The sequence below is a fragment of the Panicum hallii genome, chromosome 7 (genome assembly GCF_002211085.1).
Source record: "Panicum hallii strain FIL2 chromosome 7, PHallii_v3.1, whole genome shotgun sequence".
Taxonomy (NCBI): domain Eukaryota; kingdom Viridiplantae; phylum Streptophyta; class Magnoliopsida; order Poales; family Poaceae; genus Panicum; species Panicum hallii.
In genome coordinates, this window is record NC_038048.1 from 36,049,757 (window position 1) to 36,073,279 (window position 23,523).

The 23,523-nt window shown below is 43.0% G+C and overlaps 5 protein-coding genes across 5 annotated transcripts; all 5 read right to left on the minus strand.

Moving 5' to 3' along the window:
• Positions 1–1,784: 1,784 nt before the first annotated feature.
• On the minus strand, positions 1,785–5,255 carry LOC112899256 (putative 12-oxophytodienoate reductase 11). Its single transcript, XM_025967658.1, has 5 exons — positions 4,803–5,255; positions 4,023–4,163; positions 3,786–3,916; positions 3,467–3,625; positions 1,785–3,234 (listed from the first exon to the last, which is right to left on the minus strand). The coding sequence occupies exons 1-5, from the start codon at positions 5,081–5,083 to the stop codon at positions 2,642–2,644; spliced, it is 1,305 nt and encodes a 434-aa protein (XP_025823443.1). The 5' UTR covers positions 5,084–5,255; the 3' UTR covers positions 1,785–2,641.
• Positions 5,256–7,863: 2,608 nt separating this feature from the next.
• Positions 7,864–9,717, minus strand: LOC112901733 (putative 12-oxophytodienoate reductase 11). Its single transcript, XM_025970701.1, has 5 exons — positions 9,515–9,717; positions 9,227–9,367; positions 8,993–9,123; positions 8,730–8,906; positions 7,864–8,620 (listed from the first exon to the last, which is right to left on the minus strand). Exons 1-5 carry the CDS (start codon positions 9,604–9,606, stop codon positions 8,025–8,027), a joined length of 1,137 nt encoding a protein of 378 aa, XP_025826486.1. The 5' UTR covers positions 9,607–9,717; the 3' UTR covers positions 7,864–8,024.
• Positions 9,718–11,873: 2,156 nt separating this feature from the next.
• LOC112900713 (putative 12-oxophytodienoate reductase 11) lies at positions 11,874–13,349 on the minus strand. Its single transcript, XM_025969534.1, has 4 exons — positions 13,261–13,349; positions 12,858–13,171; positions 12,571–12,747; positions 11,874–12,472 (listed from the first exon to the last, which is right to left on the minus strand). The coding sequence occupies exons 1-4, from the start codon at positions 13,347–13,349 to the stop codon at positions 11,874–11,876; spliced, it is 1,179 nt and encodes a 392-aa protein (XP_025825319.1).
• A 2,476-nt stretch (positions 13,350–15,825) lies between these two features.
• LOC112900092 (putative 12-oxophytodienoate reductase 11) lies at positions 15,826–18,170 on the minus strand. Its single transcript, XM_025968826.1, has 5 exons — positions 18,036–18,170; positions 17,449–17,589; positions 17,241–17,371; positions 16,790–16,966; positions 15,826–16,551 (listed from the first exon to the last, which is right to left on the minus strand). The coding sequence occupies exons 1-5, from the start codon at positions 18,107–18,109 to the stop codon at positions 15,968–15,970; spliced, it is 1,107 nt and encodes a 368-aa protein (XP_025824611.1). The 5' UTR covers positions 18,110–18,170; the 3' UTR covers positions 15,826–15,967.
• Positions 18,171–18,739: 569 nt separating this feature from the next.
• LOC112899764 (putative 12-oxophytodienoate reductase 13) lies at positions 18,740–23,382 on the minus strand. Its single transcript, XM_025968364.1, is given in 5 exon segments — positions 18,740–19,565; positions 19,567–19,670; positions 19,949–20,098; positions 20,488–20,768; positions 21,436–23,382. Coding segments are annotated over 5 exon segments (1,077 nt in total). The 5' UTR covers positions 21,495–23,382; the 3' UTR covers positions 18,740–19,082.
• Positions 23,383–23,523: the final 141 nt, after the last annotated feature.

Consider the following 23,523-nt stretch of genomic DNA (forward strand, 5'->3'; position numbering starts at 1 on the left):
AAAAGAAAGAAGCAAAGATACCATACATCTTCCACTAAGAATTTAAATCAGAATATTGCCTTGACACTCTTACATGAGCCCTGCTTGTAGGGACGAAGCAAAATTTACCGTGCCGACTACTTCGAATTTTATAGATCATGTTACAACTTTTGCTTGTTGACTCCCTGCTTCTTTAGGGGTCACAGTACAGTAAGTAGCTTAACCAGCAAGCATTCAGAAAGGCATAGGCTAATGCTAACTGGTTCACAAGCTATAAAATTCTTCTCTAACAAATAAAATTCATATTTGGTATTACTACTGAAGCCTGGAGCTAGATAGTCAACTTGTTCATGATCATAAACAAAAAAAATTAGCAAGGAATATGTCTCAAGCAAAGGAATTTATACTTTATGCTGTTAAGAATATGTTCTACTTTGAATGGCCAGACTAAAATCTTTAGATCTGCAGGTCCTTCGTTCTTTTTTCTAGAATGTATTAATCCGATTAGAAGGGAGAGACGCCCCTCAATTTCGTAGAACAGAGGTGTCAGACCTGGGTTCTACAGCTCCTTTGTTCTAAGTCCATCTTCTCTATGACATCATCTGATTACAGCAGCACAATTTCCTAAACAAAATAGGATGCAACAACTGTATGTTCTAAATTTCATTCCTATAAGCGAAGAGGGAAAAGCCGAAGACACACAGTACTGTACACATCTAAGCTGTTGAGTCACTTTTATATATTCCAAAAATTCTATCCACAGAACTAGTTAATTATAGACACGATTTTTTACCTCTGCCTTTTATACAAATACAACACTACTGGAAAGAGTCTTCAACAGTGCTGACATCAGCACCACCAGTTCTAAGCATCTTTTCCCTTGGAGGAATTGAAGTATTTGCTGTTGAGGAAATATTAAGTCTATTAAATATCAATTATACTGTACTAAAGTGATAGAAGGTTTAAAGCTGCCAAGGAAATAAACAAATGCTAAAAATATCAGAGGATGAAAGAAGAATATATGGCCCTAGAATTTGTTATAACCGAACTGAAAAGATAAAACAGAATTCTGAAATATAGAATAACTCATCCAATCTAAGTTACGAAATATCAAGAATCTATGTAGTTTACTACACTATGCTCAATTGCTTGGGCCAACGCTCTGTAGATACTAGAAATTACTCGGTAGTTTGTTACCTGTCTTAAGACGATCAGCACGAGAGGAAATGAGCTCAGCTGCTCATATGGAAGAAAATTGTAAACGCAAAAAAATAGCTGGATCTCATAGATATGCGAATCCAACAAACTCAGTGAATTACAAATATATCCTGGTTTGTTGCATGATCCAGTACATGTGTAGTCGCTGAAAGAGAAGAATTGGAGGGAGAAAAGAGAAAATTAAGTAATTAACACAAAGCAGCTTTTTTTCGTTCATCTAAGCTTTTTTTGTCACTTCTACATCTAAGCTGTTGAGTCATTTCTCCTGCACGTTCGAGAAAAGAAAATAAACTCACCTTCATCTGACGTTTACTTTGATACTAGGGGATATTGAAAAGCTCTTGTTCAAACATGACACTTTATCCCAAAAATTAAAGTGGCAGACCTGGCCAATAGAATTCTTTATTTGCCACTAAAAAATGTAGCTTCCTTCCTTGTTGTTTTTTTTAGAACGTGCCTTAGCATGTGTTTTATTAAGAGATGAAAAGAGCAAGGACAAAACCCGGTTCCAAACCATCTAGTCAGCGCCCAGATGAGTAAGAGAACTAGTCCAGAAACAAAATGAGCATATTACGTTACATCAGACCTGGCCAAGAGAATTCTTTATTTGCCACTAAAAAAATGTGGCTTTCTTTCTTGCTGTTTTCATTAAGAGGTGAAAAGAGCGAGAACAAACCCGGTTCCCAAACCATCTAGTCAGCGCCCGGATGAGTAAGAGAACTAGCCCAAAAATAAAATGAGCGTATTACGTCACATCAAACGTCTGCGACCTAGCATCATGCTCACACCCAATGACCTTAAAGCCGGCCAAAACCCAAGCTTGTCCTTCCGCTCGGATATTATCCACGAGAACCCACGGCATTGCTTCCTTCCTTGCTGCTGAACAGAAAAAAACAGAAATTCTTTATTTACCATCGACTTTAACCTCGTTTTATAGTTCACCACTTTCTTCACCTTTGGTTTGTCATCCAAACCTTGTCTTAGACTGATGATGCCAGCTGGTATGGTTTGCAGGCGCAGCTGCTGAACAGGACAAACGTGCGACGGCGAGCGACACAGCCAACCAAGATGTCGCGGCTCTCCTGGTCGGCATGGGGGCGGGGTCGAGGAGCTGCGCAGGCATGTGGAGGCGGAGGCGGTTGAGCCAGGCTAGACGCAGGCACACGCCGAAGCTGGAGGCTGACGAGCGTCGCCACCATATCAGTTCCTAACTTCAGTTCAGGACTACTCCAGGTGGACACAAATCATCCAGCAACAGCTTGCACAGCTGAATCGGCTGCCATGCCGGGCTGCCAGCAATCCAATTTCATCTCTAGAACCTCTTCCAATTTGAACAGCAAAAGAACAAGAGTATTACTAGTACAATTAATGATCCCAGAATCCAGATCAACGATCTTACTCCTCTAATATTACTAACAGAAGGTAGCTATTCAATCATAGACCTTTAGATGTCTGACGAAAGAAATGGGTAGTCAGTATATCCGATAACTGGATCAGGGATGTAGAAAGTCTCACTGTTGTACTTGTTGAGACTAGCATCAATTTCAAACCTCCGAGGCAAGTCAGGATTGGACAAAAACAAGCGCCCATATGCAATCAAGTCAGCATAGCCACTGGAGATTGCATTATTCCCATCCTTCCTATTGTAGTTGCCAGCAACAATAATTGTTCCCTTGAAAGCATCCCTCATTGGACCAAGATTGTAGGGGTTTTCAAAATTTTCACCAAGTTTTACCTTCCGAGGCTCCACCACATGGCAGTAAAGGATTCCAAGTTTATTCAGTTCATGTGCCATATACAGGCCTAGAGCTTCTGGGTTTGAGTCTGCTGCTCCTGAATAATTTGCAAAAGGTGAAAGCCGTATCCCAACCTTTTCAGGCCCAATTTCATCAACTACGGCTTCAACAATTTCTAGGGCAAAGCGGCAACGGTTCTCTAAGCTGCCACCATATTTGTCCGTGCGATCATTGACCTGGTCCTTTAGAAACTGGTCAATCAAGTAACCATGAGCTCCATGGATTTCAACACCATCGAATCCTACACACCACATATGGTCTAAGATTAGATTGCCCTTTTCTTTGGAGTCAGAACTAGGATTGCAGTAAACTGCTACTATGTGGTTGTTGAACATTTAACACATAATCCATAAGAACCTTAGGATTCTAATTTAGTATTTTTCTACTGATCCCAATTTGAAAAGTCTGAAAAAGTAAGTAGACATTTCTTCATTCTGCTAGTCTTATTAATTTGGTTAGAGGAAGGTGCTTACCAGCTTCAATTGCATTTCTGGCAGCTATCCTGAAATCATTGATGATCAAAGGGATTTCACCAGTCTCTAATCGTCTAGGAGGTGTGAACTTAGCCACATGTACACTATTGACCGGCTTATCAGTGCTCGATACTGGAGCCTGCCCATTAGGCTGAAAAGCTGTACCAGAGCACAGTCAACATTTGTTGGTATACTGTAATATTTTCTCTAAAAAACAACAGTACAGGGTACATCATGAGTGTGCCAATATCTTCGTTACCACAAAGATAATTTGTTCTGAATTTAGAACAAATTTATATTAGAGAGGTTGTAAACATACTGGAGTTGGAGACTCTCCCTACGTGCCAAATCTGACAGAAAAATATTCCTCCTTTCGCGTGGACCCCATCTACAATTGGCTTCCATGCTTGCACTTGCTCCTTTGTCCAAATCCCAGGAGTATCCTTGTACCTTGTATTCATACAGAAAAAAAATCTTTAGAACGCTGAACTGTTAGAAAGGAATTAGCTGACTATATATATCAAGAACGCACAGCCTGAGGATCTAGGTGACGCACCCTTGAGCAGTGTCAGACACTCCAGTTGCCTCAGCGATCAAAAGGCCTCCTTTAGTTGTTCTCTGCTGATAATACAGTATGGCATGAGGCTGAGGAACATTACCGTAGGACCGCTGCCTAGTTAGTGGCGCAAGAACCACCCTACACATGAAAGCAAAGTTACTGTCCGAAGCAATACCACAGTAACAGCAATGTTTTCTACTGTATCACACTTGCTTTTGGTCGCCTCGATCAGAATTTCGGAATGAAACTTCTGTTCCACATACATGTCATAAGCTCATCTTTGAGGCATCCCCAACCAAACCTTTCAGAAATTTGGGGAACTTACAGGTTACAATTACCATCAGTTTTGTTTTGGGTTTCATCCAGAATTGTGAAAGAAAAATTTGGGGGAAAGAACTCCCTTCGGAATCGCGAAAGGGCAAAGGAGAAAAGAAAAGGAAAAGGAAGGAGAGGGGAATCGAGGAACCTAGTCTTCCTACGAACAGCAGACGGCATCTGCGTGAAAGCAGATAAAGCCGCACCTCCAGAAAAGCAAAGATCGCTAAACGATGTTCTGCCGGCCACAACTGTCTTCCTTCTTTGGCAAACGCAGGCTTACCTCGTCTTGGCCTTATGGTACCCCGTAGTGCTCAATTCGCATGAACTGAGGATGCCCAAGGAATAACATCTTGGAGGTGCGTGCTAATCAAAGCGCCACTTGCTAATGGGGGGTTAGGAAATTGGGGGTAAAAGAGAGAGAGAGAGAGAGAGAGAGAGAGAGAGAGAGAGAGAGGTTACCTGTGGGAAAGATCAAACCTGCCCATCTTGTGGGGGCTCAGGAGGGGGACAGCGTCAGCACCGTCGTTGCTCATCTTCTCTCCCCCGTCTCCGTCTCTTCCTCTTCCCCAATTCGCGTCGCGTCCCTGTCTCTTTATGCTGCCAAGATGGGGCCTCACGGGTGATGATTGATCGGCTCGTTTCCCAAAGATCGCTGGAGAAAGAAAGGGGCCCAATGCAAGAACATCAGGATCAGGCACAGCTCTGGTGGTGGCTGGTGAGGTCACTGATGATGCAGTCATGGAGCGATGGAGATAGCAGCCGGCGGAGGCCGGCCGGCCGGATGAAATTACAGGCTCTGGCTCCGCTTTTTTCCTTTCGACGGCACGACCTCAGTGCGATCGAACACGACGCCACGGCTCATCTCGATCTCGCTTTCGTCCGGGCGGGCGAGCGCAGGGATGGATGTCTGAGCGGTTGAAAGAGTCCGGACACCCTCTACTGATGATCGGCAGAGGGACGGCAACAACGACCCGATACGAAACTCATCCAGCTCACGCGCTAATCTCATCGGCTTCCCATCCAGTTTTCTCGTTTCCATCGAGCGATTCATGTCGTTCGGGCCCACGTGAATAACTTCCTCCGTCGCATAAAATGTACAATCCTGCGCTGGAAAAAAATCTAAAAAAGTGCAATTCTAGAGATTAGATCTCAAATACTGTCTAATTAGTGTTCAGATTTAATTTTTATGCCAAAACTAACTGCATATGGCAAACAACCGTGTATGGCAAACAAATAAGGGTATTGAATTCTTTTTCACGCCACCACTAATCTGTCTGAGAATAATTAGAACTGTACTTTTCATAATACGGAGAGAGTAGGTGATAAGCAAGAGGGAAACAGTAGAAAGCAAAATAGTACATACTAGGAACCATCTATATGAACAAATCACCCCAGACCACTTCAAGATTGTGCGTTTATTTTGAGATCGTTCGTGTAAGAACAACTGCAAGGTGCCCCGCATAAATTGCGTGGGTACCTAGTTTTTTCATAAACTTTTGAATTTTTTTACTTCAAAAAAGATGAATCTAAACTAGATTGTATCTTTGTAATTGTTTTGTCCTAATGGTCGGTCCAGACATGGGTGCAATCTTTATTTTTTCTTTGTTATACTTTGGGATGTATTTTTGGATAATAATTTAGAAGAAAAATGAATGCTTTATATAGAAATACATCTTTTGAGTATTTATTGAAAATAACTAAATATTTATATATTTTATTTTGATATGAATATTACTCATTTAGAAAAGAATACTTACGATGTACAATTTTTCATGAGTGTTCTAGTCCATGTAAATAAATTATTCCTAAATTTGTAGAAAAAAATTAGGTAAGTGATTTATTATAGATACAACCAGAAATATAATATACATTCTTTTCATTATACTCCAATCACCCATTAATATAGCCCATAGAAATACTTCTTTTGGATATTTACTGAAAATAACAAAATATATATATATATTGATATGAATATTTTTAAAAAAAGTACTTGCGATCTATAATTTTTTTATATTTTAGTTACCGTGCATGATAACTAAATTATCCCTAAACTTTTAGAAGAAGATTTAGATAAATGGTTCAATACAGATACCACCAGAAGTATAATATATTTTCTTTTCTATTATCCTCCACCCCTTCATATAGCCATGTGATGCATGCTTTCATATTGTTTTAGGTATAGCCATCTCTATTACACTCCAGACAATCTTTGCCCGCTATATTATGATAATCGAAGATGCATTACTAATAGTGCACGCCATTATTTCGAACACTATCCTGTGACTTGCTATGGACGGCCGTGCATGTCAAACATCGATTTTCAAGTTGCTTCGGTCTAGATCTCGCATCATCACTCCACAGTGATCGTATCATCTATCCTTCCTTCTCTTCCAAATTTTAGCTCTTGACCATTAACAAATAATAATGCTACATAACAAAACATCACCGTCTCGGTTCTTCTTATTGTTGCTAGTGGTGATCGCCATGCTTTGGTAAGAGAGACAATACAATCCATATTAGAGTAATCATCAACTTAGTGACTGGGCTAAAATTATGTTGTGGATACGATATGGCTGCACCACCGTGCAATACATTGATGTGACTCTAATTTGTTACGCTAATTACCTATGTGTTCTCCATGTTTAGAGACCCTCATTTGCTCATCATTTTCCAAATTTAAATCACTTATTAGCAACTTTTCTATCTTCTAATTGTGCAGAGTATGCTACTATTAGGCTAAACTTCTTCACGCCTAACTCATCAATTTTTTCTTTTTTTCAATTAATGTGGTAATTTTTAAACCCTCTCGGCAAACGTAATCACTTCTTTTAACACCTTGTTTAAAATTCATATACAAATTAACTACTAATTTTATTAATTATAATTCTAAATTTAGCTATTTATTAACTATATTTGAACTTGTCCCGTTTATACTCAAATTTTAGATTTTATTATTTGCATTTGATATATACTATTTATTTAGTGTGTCTTAATCACTATACAAATCAACTACTAATTTTTCTATATTTTAATTATTTCATTTATCTATTTATTGACTACTAATTTTTTTATATTTTTAATTTTGAATTTAACTGTTTTGCAAACAGTAACTATTTTTTGTCAAGTGCTAATGCTAATGCTATTTTTTATTTTTATAATTTTAAATTTAGATATTTACTAATTGTATTCGATATAGACTCTTTGGTTAAGTCCTGATTTTCATATTTTTCTAATTTCGAATTTAAATATTTATTAATCGTATTCGCCATGGTCTCTTTGGTCATATCCTAATTTTACTTAATTTTTTAAATTCGAAAATAGCTATTTATTAATCATATTTGATATGGACTCTTGAGTCAGTTAGACCGTTAGATCTTCATAAAATTTAACTGTACGAATTCTTCTCTTCTTTTTTAAATTAACATGGGAATTTTCAGACTCTCTTGGTGAACGTGGTGACTTCTCTTGACACTCCCTTATTAGTATAATTATGATTAGCTGTAAATACTTCCATTCATGCTGATATAACTCGGATGGGTATATTTTTTTTGGCAAGCCACATTACACATGCATACGCATAATCGATGGACTTATTGTAGATGTTGCTTGCCAAATCATTATAATATAACATGTAGACCTATAAAACGGTATACCAGACAACAGCACAACTCATTTGCAACTTCACTTGGGAAGATCGTCAAGGAACGGGTAGTCCGTATACCCGATCACGGGGTCCGACGTGTAGAACGTCTTCCTGTCGTACTTGTTGAGCGGCGCGTCCAGCTCGAACCGCCGTGGCAGGTCCGGGTTCGCCAGGAACAGCCGCCCGTACGCCACCAGGTCGGCGTACCCGTCGGCGACCGCGCGGCTGCCGTCCTCCCTCGTGTACGCGCCGGCGGCGACGAACGTGCCGCGGAACGCGTTCCGCATCGGCCGCAGGCTGCGCCGCGTCTCCCCTCGCTCCTGGGGCCGCACCATGCGCGGCTCCACGGCGTGGAGGTAGAGCACGCCCATGCCGCCGAGCGCGCGCGCCATGTGCAGGCCGAGCGCGTCCGGGTCCGAGTCCGCCGCGTCCATGTGCTGGGTGTAGGGCGAGAGCCGGACGCCAACGCGGCCCGCGCCGACCTCGCGCGCCACGGCCGCCACGACCTCGAGCGCGAAGCGGCAGCGGTTGGCCAGGCCGCCGCCGTACTCGTCAGCGCGGTCGTTGACGCCGTCCTTGAGGAACTGGTCGATCAGGTAGCCGTGCGCCCCGTGGATCTCCACGCCGTCGAACCCTGCAAGCGCACATCTGAAGTTCAGAACCGTCACGACGTCGCGTTTCAGTGTACGTTCACGGACTGATGATGACTGTGATCACTGTGGAGTTGACCGTCGTTTGCTCACCGGCTTCAATGGCGTTCCGGGCGGCGATCCTGAAGTCTTCGACGACAGCAGGGATCTCTTCAGCCGCCAGCCGCCTCGGCACGGGGTAGGTTGTCACCGACAGGCCGTCCTCGCTTTTCGTCGGCGCGATGGGCCTGTCGGTGCTGGAGACGGGCGCCTGCCCGTTCGGCTGGAACTCTGACGGACACAAAACCACCACGCACTCAGCAGCAGGCAGCGTTCTAAGCAGAGATGCATCGCCAATCAGAGAGGAAATCGCATACGGTAGTTGGAGGCTCTGCCGGTGTGCCATATCTGGCAGAAGAACACCCCGCCCTTGGCGTGCACGGCGTCGACGACCGGCTTCCAGGCCTCCACCTGCTCCCGTGTCCAGATGCCAGGGCTGTCTGGGTACCTGACGAGCGAGCGAACAGACGAACAGTATCTGTATCTCTGAGAGCGCTCCAATCCTTGATCTCAGGGGAAAGGAAGCATGTCGGTAATGAGCGGCGGCTCACCCCTGGGCGGAGTGCGAGACTCCGGTGGCCTCGGCGATGAGGAGGCCGCCCTCGGTGGCGCGCTGGGCGTAGTACACGGCGGCGTGCGGCTGCGGCACGTAGCCGAAGGACCGGCACCGTGTCAGGGGAGCAAGAACCACCCTGCGTGCACGACATGTGCAGATCGAATCAAACGGCCGGGATGTTGCATTGCATTGAGCTGAGGATAGGAGGATGGTGTTCGAGGAAGGCACAGCTTTGAATGATACGGGGAATCTGGGATGCCATGGAACTATGGAAGTTACCGACCTGTGGGAGAGCTGGAAGCGGCCCATCTTGTAGGGAGTGAGGAGAGGGATCGTGGTGTCGTCCTTGCCTGCTTCGCCATTGTCGTCACCCATCTTCTTGATGCTCCGATGATCGACCTGTTCTTCTTCTCGACCGCACTCGATCAGATCATCAACAGGCCGATCGAATTCTTGGACAAAGTGGACAAGCAGAGTAGGCGACAGCCAAGGCCTTTTTTGTATGTGGCTGTGTACTGGCTGCTCCGATGATCGACGTGGACGAAGCGGGGCCTCTCGGCCTCTTGTGGCGCAGGTGCTTGCAGCCATGCGAAGTCAGGCAGCGTGCCGGAGCGGCCGAGCTCTCGACGGACGACCACGCATCGACCGATCGTGGTAGCTACTTCACCGTCCGGCCAACTTCAAAGCTCCAAGTCAATGCGAGTGACTGTCCTTGTGTGGAAGAGATGGCGCACGCGGCCGCTCTAGTCCCTGTCCTCTGTTCCTCGATCAGGCCGCCTCGTCTTGCACCCTTGCTGCAACAGATTCGGGCACGAACTTGGCCTGCTTCCCATCACGTACCAGGCTCAAAACCCACTACTCTCTTCGGCCCATCTTTAAATATGACCAATTTTGAACTAGCATACGATTCTCCACACATCTTCCATGATTGTTTTTCTCGCCTCCTCTGGACCCGTGGGCTTCGTTGCCAACGGCAAGCTATTACTAACAATTCGTCATACAAAAATAAAAAAATGTCAAATATAAAATTATTCCAAACTAAGAAAAATTTCTCCATAAATATAGAAAAATTGTTCCGCCAGCAGGCCACTAAAAATGTTGATCCAAACCAATAAAAAGATATCCTAGAATGCAAGAAAAATCTTTCCACCAGTAGGTTATTAAAAGGAAAGTGCTAATCAAATTAAAAGATCGTACCAAACCATGAATAAATATGTTTGAAAATGAAAAATAATAAGTTCGCTTGAACATTACTAGCTTTGTCCATTGATGTAAGGCACATTCTGGTAGGGGGGACTCTTTAATTTCAAAGTGTATTTTGACTCTCGATTTCTCTAACAAGCAATATATTTAAATGGCTACAAAATTAATCTCATCTTGAAGCCACTTAATTTGAATATTAATCTATTGTTTAATGCACGATAAGCATGCATATAATTTGACTAATTGTTGGTCAAAATTTGTAAAGTTTTACTTTTCCCTAGTATTGATATGTCTTACATTGATATACAGAGGCAGTGACATTTTGTTTCTCTATTTCATTTTTGCATTTCACTTATCATTTGCGAGAAACATTTTTTTTGACTGAAGACAATATGGGAGGCCATTGCCTATTTTTTATATGAATTTTATTTAATCCAAATTTACTTTTAATTTGCTCTCATTATAAGCCTCTTGGATGATACTTAGGTACTCATTGTTAGGCTATTAGGCTAGAGATTCTTTCGTGAAACTTTTTATTTTTCCGTAAGGGATTTGAGCCTGCATCCTTAGCTTGGCTGGGTTGTCGCATAGCTCGTCCAAACTACAACAGTAGAAATGGATGTCAGGGCGAAAGTGCATTTAGTCCAGTGGTTACAAAAGTCTCACTGGCATCTCAGGTTCTAAGTTTGACTCTCTGTGGGAGCGAATTTTTTAAGATTTAGCGGCGTTGCACTTTCAGTGGTAGGCGACATCCTATCGACATCAAGGTGCTTGTGGTGACTTCGTCAATCTCAAGGATTTACCGGCTCAACCTTCAAAGATGCTCATAGGGGTAGGGTTTGCGTACATACGTTTATAGTGGTGAGTGTGCATACGTTGTGAGTGTCTGAATTGTACTATGTAACTAAAAAATAGATACCATGATTCGAAGTCGATTTGTCACGGAGGTTTCCTTTGTTTCTAGGTCGTTTTGGACCAAACTTTAGGCGCATGCATGCGCTAAATAAATTTTTTGCACCTGTTGTGTTGGTACATCAACCAACCTCCTAATGAGACCTTTCGCTAGTATAGTTGTGGGCTCGTTGCCATCTTCTTTTTTTTTCTATTTCAGGATGATCCAGTGATGTTTATACACATTGTTCAGTCAATCAGTATTCACTGAGCCTCTTAGATAAAGTGAGACTCTTATTGATACTTATAGCTACACTAGTAAATATGTCTGTATGTTGTACGAACAAAGTTGATATAGTTGTACATACACTAATTTAATTAGTGTTGGGATATACGTGATTGAATTGTGGAAGGAGCACTGATCCGACTCGCATATGGGATGGATTAAAGCCCACTTATTAATGATACAAGGCGGACCAGTCAAAAATAAAAATTTTAAATGGAAACCTAAATAGGTATAGATATATAGACCTAGGTCATGAATCAGGTCATCGCTTGGGGAGATCATCGAGGAACGGGTAGTCCGTGTACCCGATGACCGGGTCTGGCGTGTAGAACGTCTTCCGGTCGTACCCGTTGAGCGGCGCGTCGAGCTCGAACCGCCGAGGCAGGTCTGGGTTCGCCAGGAACAGCCGCCCGTACGCCACTAGGTCGGCGTACTCGTTGGCGACGGCGTGGTTGCCGTCCTCCCTCGTGTACGCGCCGGCGACGATGAACGTGCCGCGGAACGCGTCCCTCATCCGCCGAAGGCTGTGCTTCGTCTCCCCGCGCTCGAGGGGGCGCAGCATGCGCGGCTCCACGGCGTGGAGGTAGAGCACGCCCATGTCGCCGAGCGCGCGCGCCATGTGGAGGCCGAGCACGTCCGGGTCCGAGTCCGCCGCATCCATGTACTCGGTGTAGGGCGAGAGCCGGACGCCGACGCGGCCCGCGCCGACCTCGCGCGCCACGGCCGCCACGACCTCGAGCGCGAAGCGGCAGCGGTTGGCCAGGCTGCCGCCATACGCGTCGGCGCGGTCGTTGACGCCGTCCTTGAGGAACTGGTCGATCAGGTAGCCGTGCGCCCCGTGGATCTCCACGCCGTCGAACCCTGCAAGTATACATCAGAAGTTCAGAACCGTCATCAGTGTACGTTCACGGACTGATGATGAGTGTGATCACTGTGGAGATTGACCGTCATTTGCTCACCGGCTTCAATGGCGTTCCGGGCGGCGATCCTGAAGCCGTCGACGACGGCAGGGATCTCTTCAGCGTCCAGCCGCCTCGGCACGGGGTAGGTTGTCACCGAAAGGCCGTCCTCGCTTTGCCTAGGCGCGATGGGCCGGTCGGTGCTGGAGACGGGCACCTGCCCGTTCGGCTGGAACTCTGATGGACAAAGACAGAACCACCAGTCAGCATCATATTATGCAGTGTTTGAGCGGCGGTGAAAAACTTCTATAGAAAAGCTCAAAACGATTGGAGAGGAAATCGCATACGGCACTTGGACGCTCTGCCGGTGTGCCATAGCTGGCAGAAGAACACTCCGCCCTTGGCGTGCACGGCGTCGACGACCGGCTTCCACGCCTCCACATGCTCCCGGTTCCAGATCCCAGGGCTGTCTGGATACCTGAGCTCCGGTCCTTGATCTCGGGGAAAAGCAAGCATTTCGGTAAGCGCGGAGCGTGAGACTCCGGTGGCCTCGGCGATGAGGAGGCCGCCATTGGTGGCGCGCTGGGCGTAGTACACGGCGGCGTGCGGCTGCGGCACGCAGCCGAAGGACCGGCACCGTGTCAGGGGAGCGAGGACCACCCTGCGAGCACAGCATACTGCAGGTCGAACCAAACGGCCGGTTTGCATTGAACGGTGCCGGGAATCTGGGATGGCGTTGAGCTCACGGACCTGTGGGAGAGCTGGCAGCGGCCCATATTGTAGGGAGTGAGGACAGGGATCGTGGCGTCCTTGCCTGCTTCGCCATTGTCGTCACCCATCTTCTTGCTGCTCCGATGATCAACCTGTTCTTCTTCTCGATCGCACTTGATCATCAACAAGTCGAATTCTTGGACAAAGTGGACATGCAAAGTCGGCGACAGCCTGCCTTTTTGTATGTGCGGATTGTACAGGCACGTGGAGAACGCGTAGCGCAGTGGTAGGGCGGCAGCTATGCATCCTGCAGGTCAGTTCGACTCCCCCTTCTCGCGGAATAAAAAAAAAAAGTCACTCGCTGTCCTGTTAAACAGGAAATGCATGGTCCCGTGACGGTTGTAGTGTGATACACGTCCGCAGGCGAGTCCTCGCCATAAGTGGCACGTTCTAGTCGGAGTTCATGGTCTTTTCTCAACCCTGCAGAAGAGAAGAACATTTCTATGTTTCGTGTTAAACCTCGGGGAGGTCACCTAGGGGTCGAGTTTTTTTTTTTACCAGCCCGTGGACGGAGGTACAGAGCGGGGCCTTTTGGTCTCTTGTGGCGCAGACACTTGCATCGAGCCATGAAGGTCAGGCAGCCTGCCGAAGAAGCGGCCGAGCTCTCGACGGTCGACCACGCATCGATGGATCGTGGTACATCACCGGCCGGCCAACCTCAAAGCTGCAACTCGATCGTGCGATCCACCAAGTCAATGCGATGCGCATGTGAAGTGTCTGCCCTTGTCACACCTTTGATTATTCTTATAACAATCTTTATCACTTCCTCCGGGCTCATGGGCTTCGTTACCAAACAGTATTCTAGACAAAATTTGAAACGAAACTTTCAATACAATAAGAGTCCCTAAATAAGAAAAATTGCTCTAAGAATGATGGAATTGTTTCACTAGCAGACCACTAATTTTTCTTTACGAAAAATAAAAAAAATTGGTTCAATAATAGAATTGTTTTACGAAACACGAATTTGTCGGTATAGTTTTTTTTACTAAGTTATTTCCCGTTTAGAGCATTTCGAGACTACTTATTTATTAAATTTTATGAAGTTTGACTTTTTTATAGGGGTTGTACAATTTTCTGGACCAGATCCTAACCGGACCGTACAACTACAACATACTACCATATGGTACGATGATCACCACTGCAATGCTTTTTTACGGGCCGTTAACACTTGAGAGGCAATATAGGTGCCTAAAGCATGATAATAAATTGTTGATTTCCACATGGTTGATCCTCATTTTCCCGCCTGCTCCGCTCCGTCCCCGTCCTCCGCGAGCCCATCCGGAGGTGAGCTCTCGTACGAGGTACGACATGTCTCCTGAGTCCTGACTGCTCCTCATGGCCAGGCCAACCAGTTATGAGATTTCTAGAGGCAAAGAGATTGATTAGTTCGAAGCACAGGGCGGGTATTGGGCAGTAGCTCAAACTCCCGTAAGCGCAGGCCACCAATTTGGTCTCCCAGGATCGCTCTCCGTTCAAGCCGCAAATCACCGTTGCTACTTGCAAAAATCTTCTAGATAGCACTGTACCTTCCATAGTTCCACGACCTGGCTTAACAAATAACAATTAACAAGAACAATGTAGGGGCGCATGATTCTTTGTTTCAGATCATGTGTTACATGACGAATTCTTCGGACTTGGACATTCCCGCAACAGTGTAACCTTTTTCGAGTCTGAGATATGAAATATTGGAATAAGGGTGTGTTCGTTTCACCCCTCTAAAATCCGAAACATCTAAACTTTAGAGGTCCGGCACCGAACAGCCCTCTAATTCGGCCTCTAATAAGACTGCGATTCTTTAGAGTGAGGTAACACTCTAAAATTTTTAGAGGGCTCTAATCGGAAACGAACACACCCTAAGCTGCGATGATTCGCTATTGCAGTAATCATTATTCTAGCAAAAATCAGACATGTATTTCTCTTATGCAATGATACATATGCTCCTTTTTCCCATTCACTGCTCAAGTTTCAGTTGCATAGCCATAGAATGCTTCTTGTTTTTTTTATTTGCTTTCCTCTCTTCTTTTCTCCCAAGATGACCTATTTGTATGCAGAGTCCTACTACACAGAGATTTTGGGATACAGACTGCACAACATGAACATAGGAAGGAAAGTAAGGACCCCTTCACATATACTACTGTACTAGGAACAAAAGAGGGGAAGTAGGCAGACTTCATTAGGTGTGTACCTTTTATGCATATGTAATCTCTACCTAATGGCCTGTCCTCTACCGTCAGGACGCTTGAGTTTGGTCCTTTTGTGTTTAGAATTGTTTTCCTTTTGGAGTTTGTATCGGTAAACCAGTAAGGCTCATATCCCTAGCATCCTTTTGCTTTATAATGCAGGGTCAATGCCTTTATCCTGAAAAAAAAAGATCATAGAATCGTAGCAGTTGCACACGACGGATTTAAATTGCTTTTGCAGCAAGCATGGGTTGCTAATAGTTTCTGATCAACTTCTTACTTCCTTTCTTGGTTCTTATTGTTTGCAGATCATCAGTGTCTCTAAATTGCAACGGCCATACCATTTAATAAGATATTAGCCCACACAGTCTTTATGAAATATAAAGTCCATATTGATCCTCACAGAAGTCATTGAAGCAAATGAACTTATTACTCTCAAGTTGCTAATACAACTAGATACTATGAAGAGTGAAATTCCCTCCTCACTTGGCTTGTTTATCCCCTGCTTACTGAAGAAATGGGTAGTCAGTGTATCCGATAACTGGATCATGGGTGTAGAAAGTACTTCTGTTGTACTTGTTGAGAGGAGCATCTAATCCAAATCTTTGAGGAAGGTCAGGGTTGGACAAAAACCAACGCCCATATGCAATTAAATCAGCATAGCCAGTGTAGATTGCTTCATTCCCATCCTCCCTATCATAACCGCCAGCTGCGATGAATGTTCCCTCAAAAGCATCCCTCATGGGGCGAAGACTATGTGGAGTTTCAGTTTTCTCACCAACTGTGATCATCCGGGGCTCAACCACGTGAAGATAGAGAATTCCAAATTTATTCAATGCCTTTGCCATGTGCAGACCTAGAGCTTCTGGATTTGAGTCTGATGCCTCATTGTAGTTTGCAAAGGGTGAGAGCCTTACCCCAACCTTATCAGCTCCAATTTCATTAGCTACAGATTGGACTACTTCTAGTGCAAATCGGCAATGGTTCTCTAGTCTTCCACCATACTTGTCGGTGCGATCATTGACTTGGTCTTTCAGAAACTGGTCAATCAAATAAGCATGAGCTCCATGGATTTCAACACCATCAAATCCTACACACCATATAAAGAATTAAGGTTAGAGTGACCTTTTCCTCAGTAAATCAGGAATTGATGTTTTTCTATAGAATAGCTCACTTAGGTGTCTGTACAACATCAAAAATTTCTATAGATTTCTTCTGATCCTGATTTACAAGCATGAATAAACTCATGTGATACAAAAAGCAAAAACTTATTTTGCACTCCTGTTCCTTCGCAATTCTAACACTTAATGTGGTGGACAGGCACTTACCAGCTTCAACTGCATTTCTAGCTGCAACCTTGAAATCATTGATAACTGAAGGGATCTCATGAGTCTCTAATCGCCTGGGAGTTGAGAAAGTTGCAATATCTATGCCATTAGATCTCACTTGAGGTTTTAGTATCTTATCGGTGCTTGATATTGGTGCTTGCCCATTAGGTTGAAAACCTGCACCAGGGAATTAAACATACATTTTATTACTATGTATTGATTTTTTTCAAAAAAACTGCTGTACAATTTAAAATAGGACTGAACTTTTACAGATTTGGATGCAACATATATAGCATTCTTATCTGAGTAAATTCCAATTGTTTGTAAAGAGTTCCACTGTTCATGCAAAAGATGGCACTGATGCCAATTTGGGGTTTTCATACTGACACAACTGTGTTACCAGTACACATTTGTCTTAAGAACAACTTTATATTTGAGATCGAGAACATACTGCAACTAGAGACTCTTCCTGCATGCCAAATCTGGCAGAAAAATATGCCTCCTTTCGCATGAACTGCATCTACAATTGGTTTCCATGCTTCCACCTGTTCCTTTGTCCAAATACCAGGAACATTGTTGTACCTTGCAATGCATACGGGAAACATCGTCACATTGTGTATTTTGGTTGCAGGAAGCCAAAAAGGATACCACGCACACACCCTGGAGCTGTATCTGAAACTGCAGTAGCTTCAGCAATCAAAAGGCCTCCTTTGGTTGTTCTCTGTTCATAATACATTATGGCGTGCGGCTGGGCAATACCACCGAAGGATTTCTGCCTTGTCAATGGTGCATGAACTACCCTAAACAGTAGAACAAGTGCTGTCAGATGCAAATGGACAATTATGCAAAACTAGTGTGATGGCATTTCTCTCCAATCAGGCATAATTGCAGCTGCACATCATCTGTTGTTCTTGATGAAATTTATTTGAGAGTCACTACTATTAAAATCAGTCATGGAAAGTTGATCAGCCAATATCATTTGAAAACAAAGAGCATGTATATTATCTTTTACAGTTCTTTGTTTTGTGGCCTTTACTAGAATGTGCTACTTGGAAAAAAGCAAAGATAGTGTTAGATCGAGTTACATTTGCTTTACATACAGTAAGCTAATCAGTGACTCTTTCATCAATTGTTTAGCATCAATGCAAAATAATTTCTGACGAAAATTGTTTTCGATAAAGCTGATCATTCCAGAGCAATTGGGATTTGGGGTTTGAGAAGATAGAGAAGGGGAGGAAGGGGAGACCTGTGTGAAAGATCAAATTTCCCCATATTGTACGGGGTGAGCAGCGGAATTGTACTATCAGAGGTCTTGCTCATCTTCTTCTCTCGTTACTTTTCTCTAGCTCGAGCTCTTCGTGGAGAGTTGTAATCTCTGAAAAAAAAAGATGAGGTCGAGCTGGGGGGCGCCCCCAAGTGTATTTGATGAGGCCATAGAGTCCGATCAGATTCCCTCTATTTATTTTTATTTTTGAGATGATTCCCTCTATTTTTAAACAGGTGGTCTCCACTCCACTACAAGAGTTCCAGTACTTTATGACTTGATCCGTGTTTAGGCAGCACTATAGTGATTGGACCCAACCAGTGACAGGTCCAACTGCTGAACAAAGGTGCCAGCTCACCGTGCATGCATAAACTTCCTGTGCTTACAAACACAGCCAGGAAGAGTTTCTTTTTATATACTTTTTTTTTGCCTGCTGCTCGATTAAGTGATTGTGCGCAGGTTTGTGCATGTAAAAGTCTATTCTCTTATTAATATAAGCTTGAATGTTCCGGGTCTTTCAAAAAAAGAAGCAAAGCTCACACCGAAGCCATGACAATATAGGTGACAGATATATGATGGCAGAAACTATTACAATCAGAAGCTGGACATAAGTGTGATGTAGATGAGTTTAATTTCGCATCACTTATAATCCAAAAGCCACCAACTCAATGTGTTCTTTTGGTTTGATGTAATATGAGATTTTTCAAGTCTCAATCCTACAAGGTGCAATAATACACAGAACCGTTTGCACCTTCTGCACTATATTACCATTCAATACAGATGTGACCAAATCATCAATTCATATGTTGAAATACCTAAAATTTGTTCAAATCTGCAACTTTTCATCATTTAATCCAGAAATGTTAAAGAACAACCTCACGAAATGAAAATCATCCAATTGTTGCTTTCCAGTGATGTATCAAGCCTGCTCCGATTCCGGGGCAAAAGTTGCACAAAGGCAATTCAGCTCTCCCCTAGTTGCCTCTGTTCTGCTAAATACCATTCTCCCCGCATGTGGAGCTCACTGGCTCAGTCATCAAGGAACGGGAAATCCGTGTAGCCGACAACAGGATCATTGGTATAGAATGTTGATCGGTCGTAGTTATTCAGAGGAGCATCCAGATGGAATCGCCTCGGCAGGTCAGGATTCGCCAAGAACAGGCGACCATATACAACCATGTCAGCATATCCATCAGCCACAACTCTGTTTCCCTCCACCGTGTCATACCCTCCACCAACCATGAATGTTCCATTGAAGGCCTTCCTCATTTCGTGCAGCCTGTGTGGAATTTGCATCTTGCCATCCACCGTGACCATCTCAGGTTCCACTGCGCTGCAGTACATGATGCTGTGTTTGTTCAGTTCCTGAGCCATGTAGACACCCAATGTATCTGGGTTCGAGTCATTGCAGCCAAGGTAGTTGGCATAAGGAGAGAGGCGGATCCCTACATGGTCAGACCCAACCTCAGCCACCACGGCTTCAACTACCTCAAGGGCAAACCAACAGCGGTTTCTGTAGGCTGCCTCCATACTTGTCAGTATGATCATTGACACTATCTTTCATGAATTGCTCAAGAAGGAAGCCATGGGCACCATGGATTTCAACCCCGTCAAAACCTGCATTTGATACATACAGGTTATCATGTTGATCATGTCAGGTCCTTGTACATGTTTCAGAGGGTACAGCACAGTCAAATAATATCTAATGTTTATGAGCGAGCAAATCAAGAAACTATCTAGAGAGATCAACTACAAATTGAATCACCTTATTTTCTGCAGAAGCCAGTTATGTTTTTGACCACGATGATATTGTGAACAACTGAACACAGTAATAGTTGGTCTTCTTTTATTATTTACTTGCATATATTTTTCTCTTTAGTTGATGATCAACTTACCAGCATCCAGAGCATTTCTTGCAGCAACTCTGAAGTGATTGACTACATTGGGGATCTCTTCTACAGCTAAGCATCTTGGGATGGGACAGTCCACGTGGTCATCTTCATTCTTTTCCACTGGCTTATCTGTGCTTGAGATGGGCTCTTTCTCTGGCAAATGGCAATACAAAGATAATTGGATAACCACCTATCAAGAGTTGTTGGTTCCAAATATTCAGAACTTATTTAGCCAAATGACTAGAGTAGAGTCGTTAATGAAATATTCTTTTTTCCAGTTCAGCTTTGGAACAGGAAGAGAGTTGGTGAAGCTCCTGTGCTTGCACCAAACTTGAAAAGAACATTCCTTGCAGCAGAAGATGCAAAATGTCCTATAAAAAAGCTATGATGGAACCACATATACTCAAATTAAGTTTGAAGCAAATGTAGCAGGTGCAGGGTAGTGTCAAGGGTGACAAGAGCACAGCATTCTCTAAACGCCATTACATTCATTATGGTGGTTAGGATAAACAAATGCAAGGAATCATGTAAGAAACATATACCCATATCAGATACTCTTCCTGCATGCCAAATCTGGCAGAAGAATATTCCACCCTTAGCATGCACCGCATCCACAACAGGCTTCCAGGCCTCAACTTGTTCCTTGGTCCATATCCCTGGGGTGTGCGGAATTAAACTCATCCCTTGAGCATCAGATGGCACCCCTGTTGCTTCAGCAATCAGAAGACCACCCTCTGTAGCCCTCTGTGAGTAGTACAGTATGGCATGTGATTGTGGAAGATTGCCATATGATCTGCTTCTTGTTAAAGGTGCCAGCACAATTCTGTGTCAATATTGAAGAAAGTGAAACATAAAGAAGATGACAGAGATATGTGGCATGATATTTCAGGTATAAGGCTCCTCAGAGTTTTCTAATCCTGAAGGATCAGTGTGTTGAGAACATGGTTGCTTATACTTGATATAGAGTGAATTATTGCTCAGAAAAAACAAGATTTCACACCAGCATTTAGTTAACACAAGTTCTACATTTATTGTCCATTCCAAAACATTATGTATGTAAGTTCAATCATTTTAAAATTCCCACATTAAGATCAATCTTTGTACCATTTGAGCAATATCATCATAGTTCCACAAAATTTACCATGACTCCATGAGACAAAACATTGTTACCTCAAAGTCAGGGAACAAGCAGAAGAAAGGAAGAATAATTATGATTCAGAACAAATATTCCATTCATACAAGAAAAGCCTGTACAGGCATACATCATATATATGTATTTCTCCCAGTGGATTCCAGTGCAAGTGACAAGTAGGTTGAAAGAAACTATTTCATAAACTGAAGAAAACCTATCTCCATAGCAGAACTGAGGAATTTGCAGGTCAATAACACTGATACAGAAGAAATTCTCAAGATAGAAGAAAGAAAAGAAATTGACATACAAAGTCATCCAAGTCTACTGAAACTCTAGTAGAATAGCTCTTCCAACTAACCTGTGTGAAAACCTGAACCTTCCTATTTCACAAGGACTCAGAAGAGCTATAGACTCCATGATTGCTCTCCTTGTACCTCTGCTACCACTCTCCAAGAGGAACCGGGAGTGGCTGCTTTTAGTGTTTATCACAACATTTCCTGATATGATGGCACTTCGCAGTGATTTGATGGGAATGCCCAACTCATCCTTGTCATCTAAAAGGTTGCTGGTGGGGAAAGGTAGGTGGGTAGGTTGAATATAAACAAGTTTCCAGGTTATTAATTCTAAAGCACAACTGGACAAGAACGGTGGTTGAGGTCATACTGTCATAGGTTGGAGCCCCCATTCTACTTGGAAAAAGATACTCATATGTTCTTTTTTTTGTTCTAAACAAGTCAAGAGAGAGAGGGGAAAAAAGAGAGGCACAGGAAGCTCAGATGGTTTTAATAACTCTCTGATGAAATATAAGTTGATCAAGTACTCTTTCTTTATAAACTTAGGAATATATTAGCAAATCTTAGCAATGGCAGATGCTCTTCCGAGATGCCAAATCTGGTGGGAAGAATATCCCAATCCCCACCGTTCACAAACACAACATCCTCAACTAGCTCCCAGGCCTACTTGTTTCGAGTTGCACTTATGCCTTAAGATTCAGACAATAGACCTGTGGCTTCTGTAATCATGTCTCACCATTCAGCCATTTCCTAGCTGTTCAAGATTGCATTATGATCTCTATCTTGATCAGCATGCGCTAAGTAAAGAACTTAGCCTACCAGGTTGTTCTACAGTATGCAAGTTACCAATTTGAAATGCAAAATGCAATACAATAAGTTGACCTCACAAAAGTTTATGTTCTACCTAACATTTAGTCACCAGAAGTTCTGAATATATTTTGAGCAAACCAAACATTGAGATTATAAGTTGAATGTCAAATCAAGCTATGAGTACATGATATCATTTTATTTTACATAATCAATGTTTTAGTGATCATGCTTGTAATGTTCTAAAAATGGTTGCACTTAAGGAAAAAGAAATATATGTAATGAGAACCAAACAGCATCGAACTGAATGTGAAAGGAAACAGAGCAGAAAACTAATCATGATACAGATACACCAGTTCATACAAGATATGCAAATATGAAGCATGATTACCATTTCATGCATTTTTTCCAGTGAATTGCTGCGCAACTGAAAACATGTTGAGGTACAAAGTTCTATTTATTTAACAACAAGAAAAAAACCAAAACTTCTTGAGATGAATTTGCAGGTCAACAACATGCAACTGATGCATGAAAAGTTCCAAGAGTATAGATGGGAAAAGAAATATAACAAGCCAGCATCTCCAGGGCATCACAGTACAATTGACAGTAGCTTGAGGTATATAATTTCAATTTAGTAAGCAGAATATGAAAACTTCAAATCATTACATGAACATTTGTGATAAATTTGCAGGTCAACAAAACAATATTGACACAGTAAAGGTTAAAAAAACAGCAGAGAAATGTACAACCTTGCAAATGAAATCATCCATGTTTACTGAAATTCTAAAGCCAGAGAGGTTGATCATGACAATTAACCTGTGAGAAAACATGAAAATTTCCATTTTAACTCAACAGCGGGATTCATCTTTCTCTCCCTCCCTTGACCCTTTGCTATTAGCCTATTGCTGCTCCTCTCTGAAAGGAACTTGATTGTCTAATTGTCTTGCAATACAATGCCCAGCACCTTGCTATTCTCCAAGGTTGTATCTTTTATATACAAGTACCCAAAATGAAAGGTTTAGCACATCACTCATCATTACATAGTTGTCCTGATTTCTCTCTTTAAGTATCATGGTCGTCCTCATCTTTATTAAATGGTGCTGGTAAGGATGATGGCACATCAACAAAAGTCAAAAGAAAAGAAAAAAAGGCTAACAAACCTTAGATGGCTTTGAAACAAACATAAAGAATCTTAAAGAAATATGATAAAAAATACTGAAAATGTGAAAATCTAATGACTAAATGCCAAGTCCCTGACCAGGCAATGAACCATGAGCCGTAACCATGTCAGTATGTCAATAGCTGGTAGGATTCCAGAGAACAAAATAGTTACCACTGGTATTCAA

Coding starts and splice junctions, on each gene's coding strand:
- LOC112900713 (XM_025969534.1), bottom strand. CDS start 13,349: ATGGGTGACGACAATGGCGAAGCAGGCAAGGACGCCACGATCCCTGTC. Junction 12,748..12,857: donor CGGCAGAGCGTCCAAGTGCC/GTATGCGATTTC, acceptor TTTGTCCATCAG/AGTTCCAGCCGAACGGGCAG. Junction 12,473..12,570: donor CCGGAACGCCATTGAAGCCG/GTGAGCAAATGA, acceptor GTATACTTGCAG/GGTTCGACGGCGTGGAGATC.
- LOC112901733 (XM_025970701.1), bottom strand. CDS start 9,606: ATGGGTGACGACAATGGCGAAGCAGGCAAGGACGACACCACGATCCCT. Junction 9,368..9,514: donor CGCTTCCAGCTCTCCCACAG/GTCGGTAACTTC, acceptor TCGTGCACGCAG/GGTGGTTCTTGCTCCCCTGA. Junction 9,124..9,226: donor GTCTCGCACTCCGCCCAGGG/GTGAGCCGCCGC, acceptor CTCGCTCGTCAG/GTACCCAGACAGCCCTGGCA.
- LOC112900092 (XM_025968826.1), bottom strand. CDS start 18,109: ATGAGCAAGACCTCTGATAGTACAATTCCGCTGCTCACCCCGTACAAT. Junction 17,590..18,035: donor AAATTTGATCTTTCACACAG/GTCTCCCCTTCC, acceptor TCTACTGTTTAG/GGTAGTTCATGCACCATTGA. Junction 16,967..17,240: donor AGGAAGAGTCTCTAGTTGCA/GTATGTTCTCGA, acceptor TCCCTGGTGCAG/GTTTTCAACCTAATGGGCAA.
- LOC112899256 (XM_025967658.1), bottom strand. CDS start 5,083: ATGACTGCATCATCAGTGACCTCACCAGCCACCACCAGAGCTGTGCCT. Junction 3,917..4,022: donor GTGTCTGACACTGCTCAAGG/GTGCGTCACCTA, acceptor TATGAATACAAG/GTACAAGGATACTCCTGGGA. Junction 3,626..3,785: donor AGGGAGAGTCTCCAACTCCA/GTATGTTTACAA, acceptor GCTCTGGTACAG/CTTTTCAGCCTAATGGGCAG.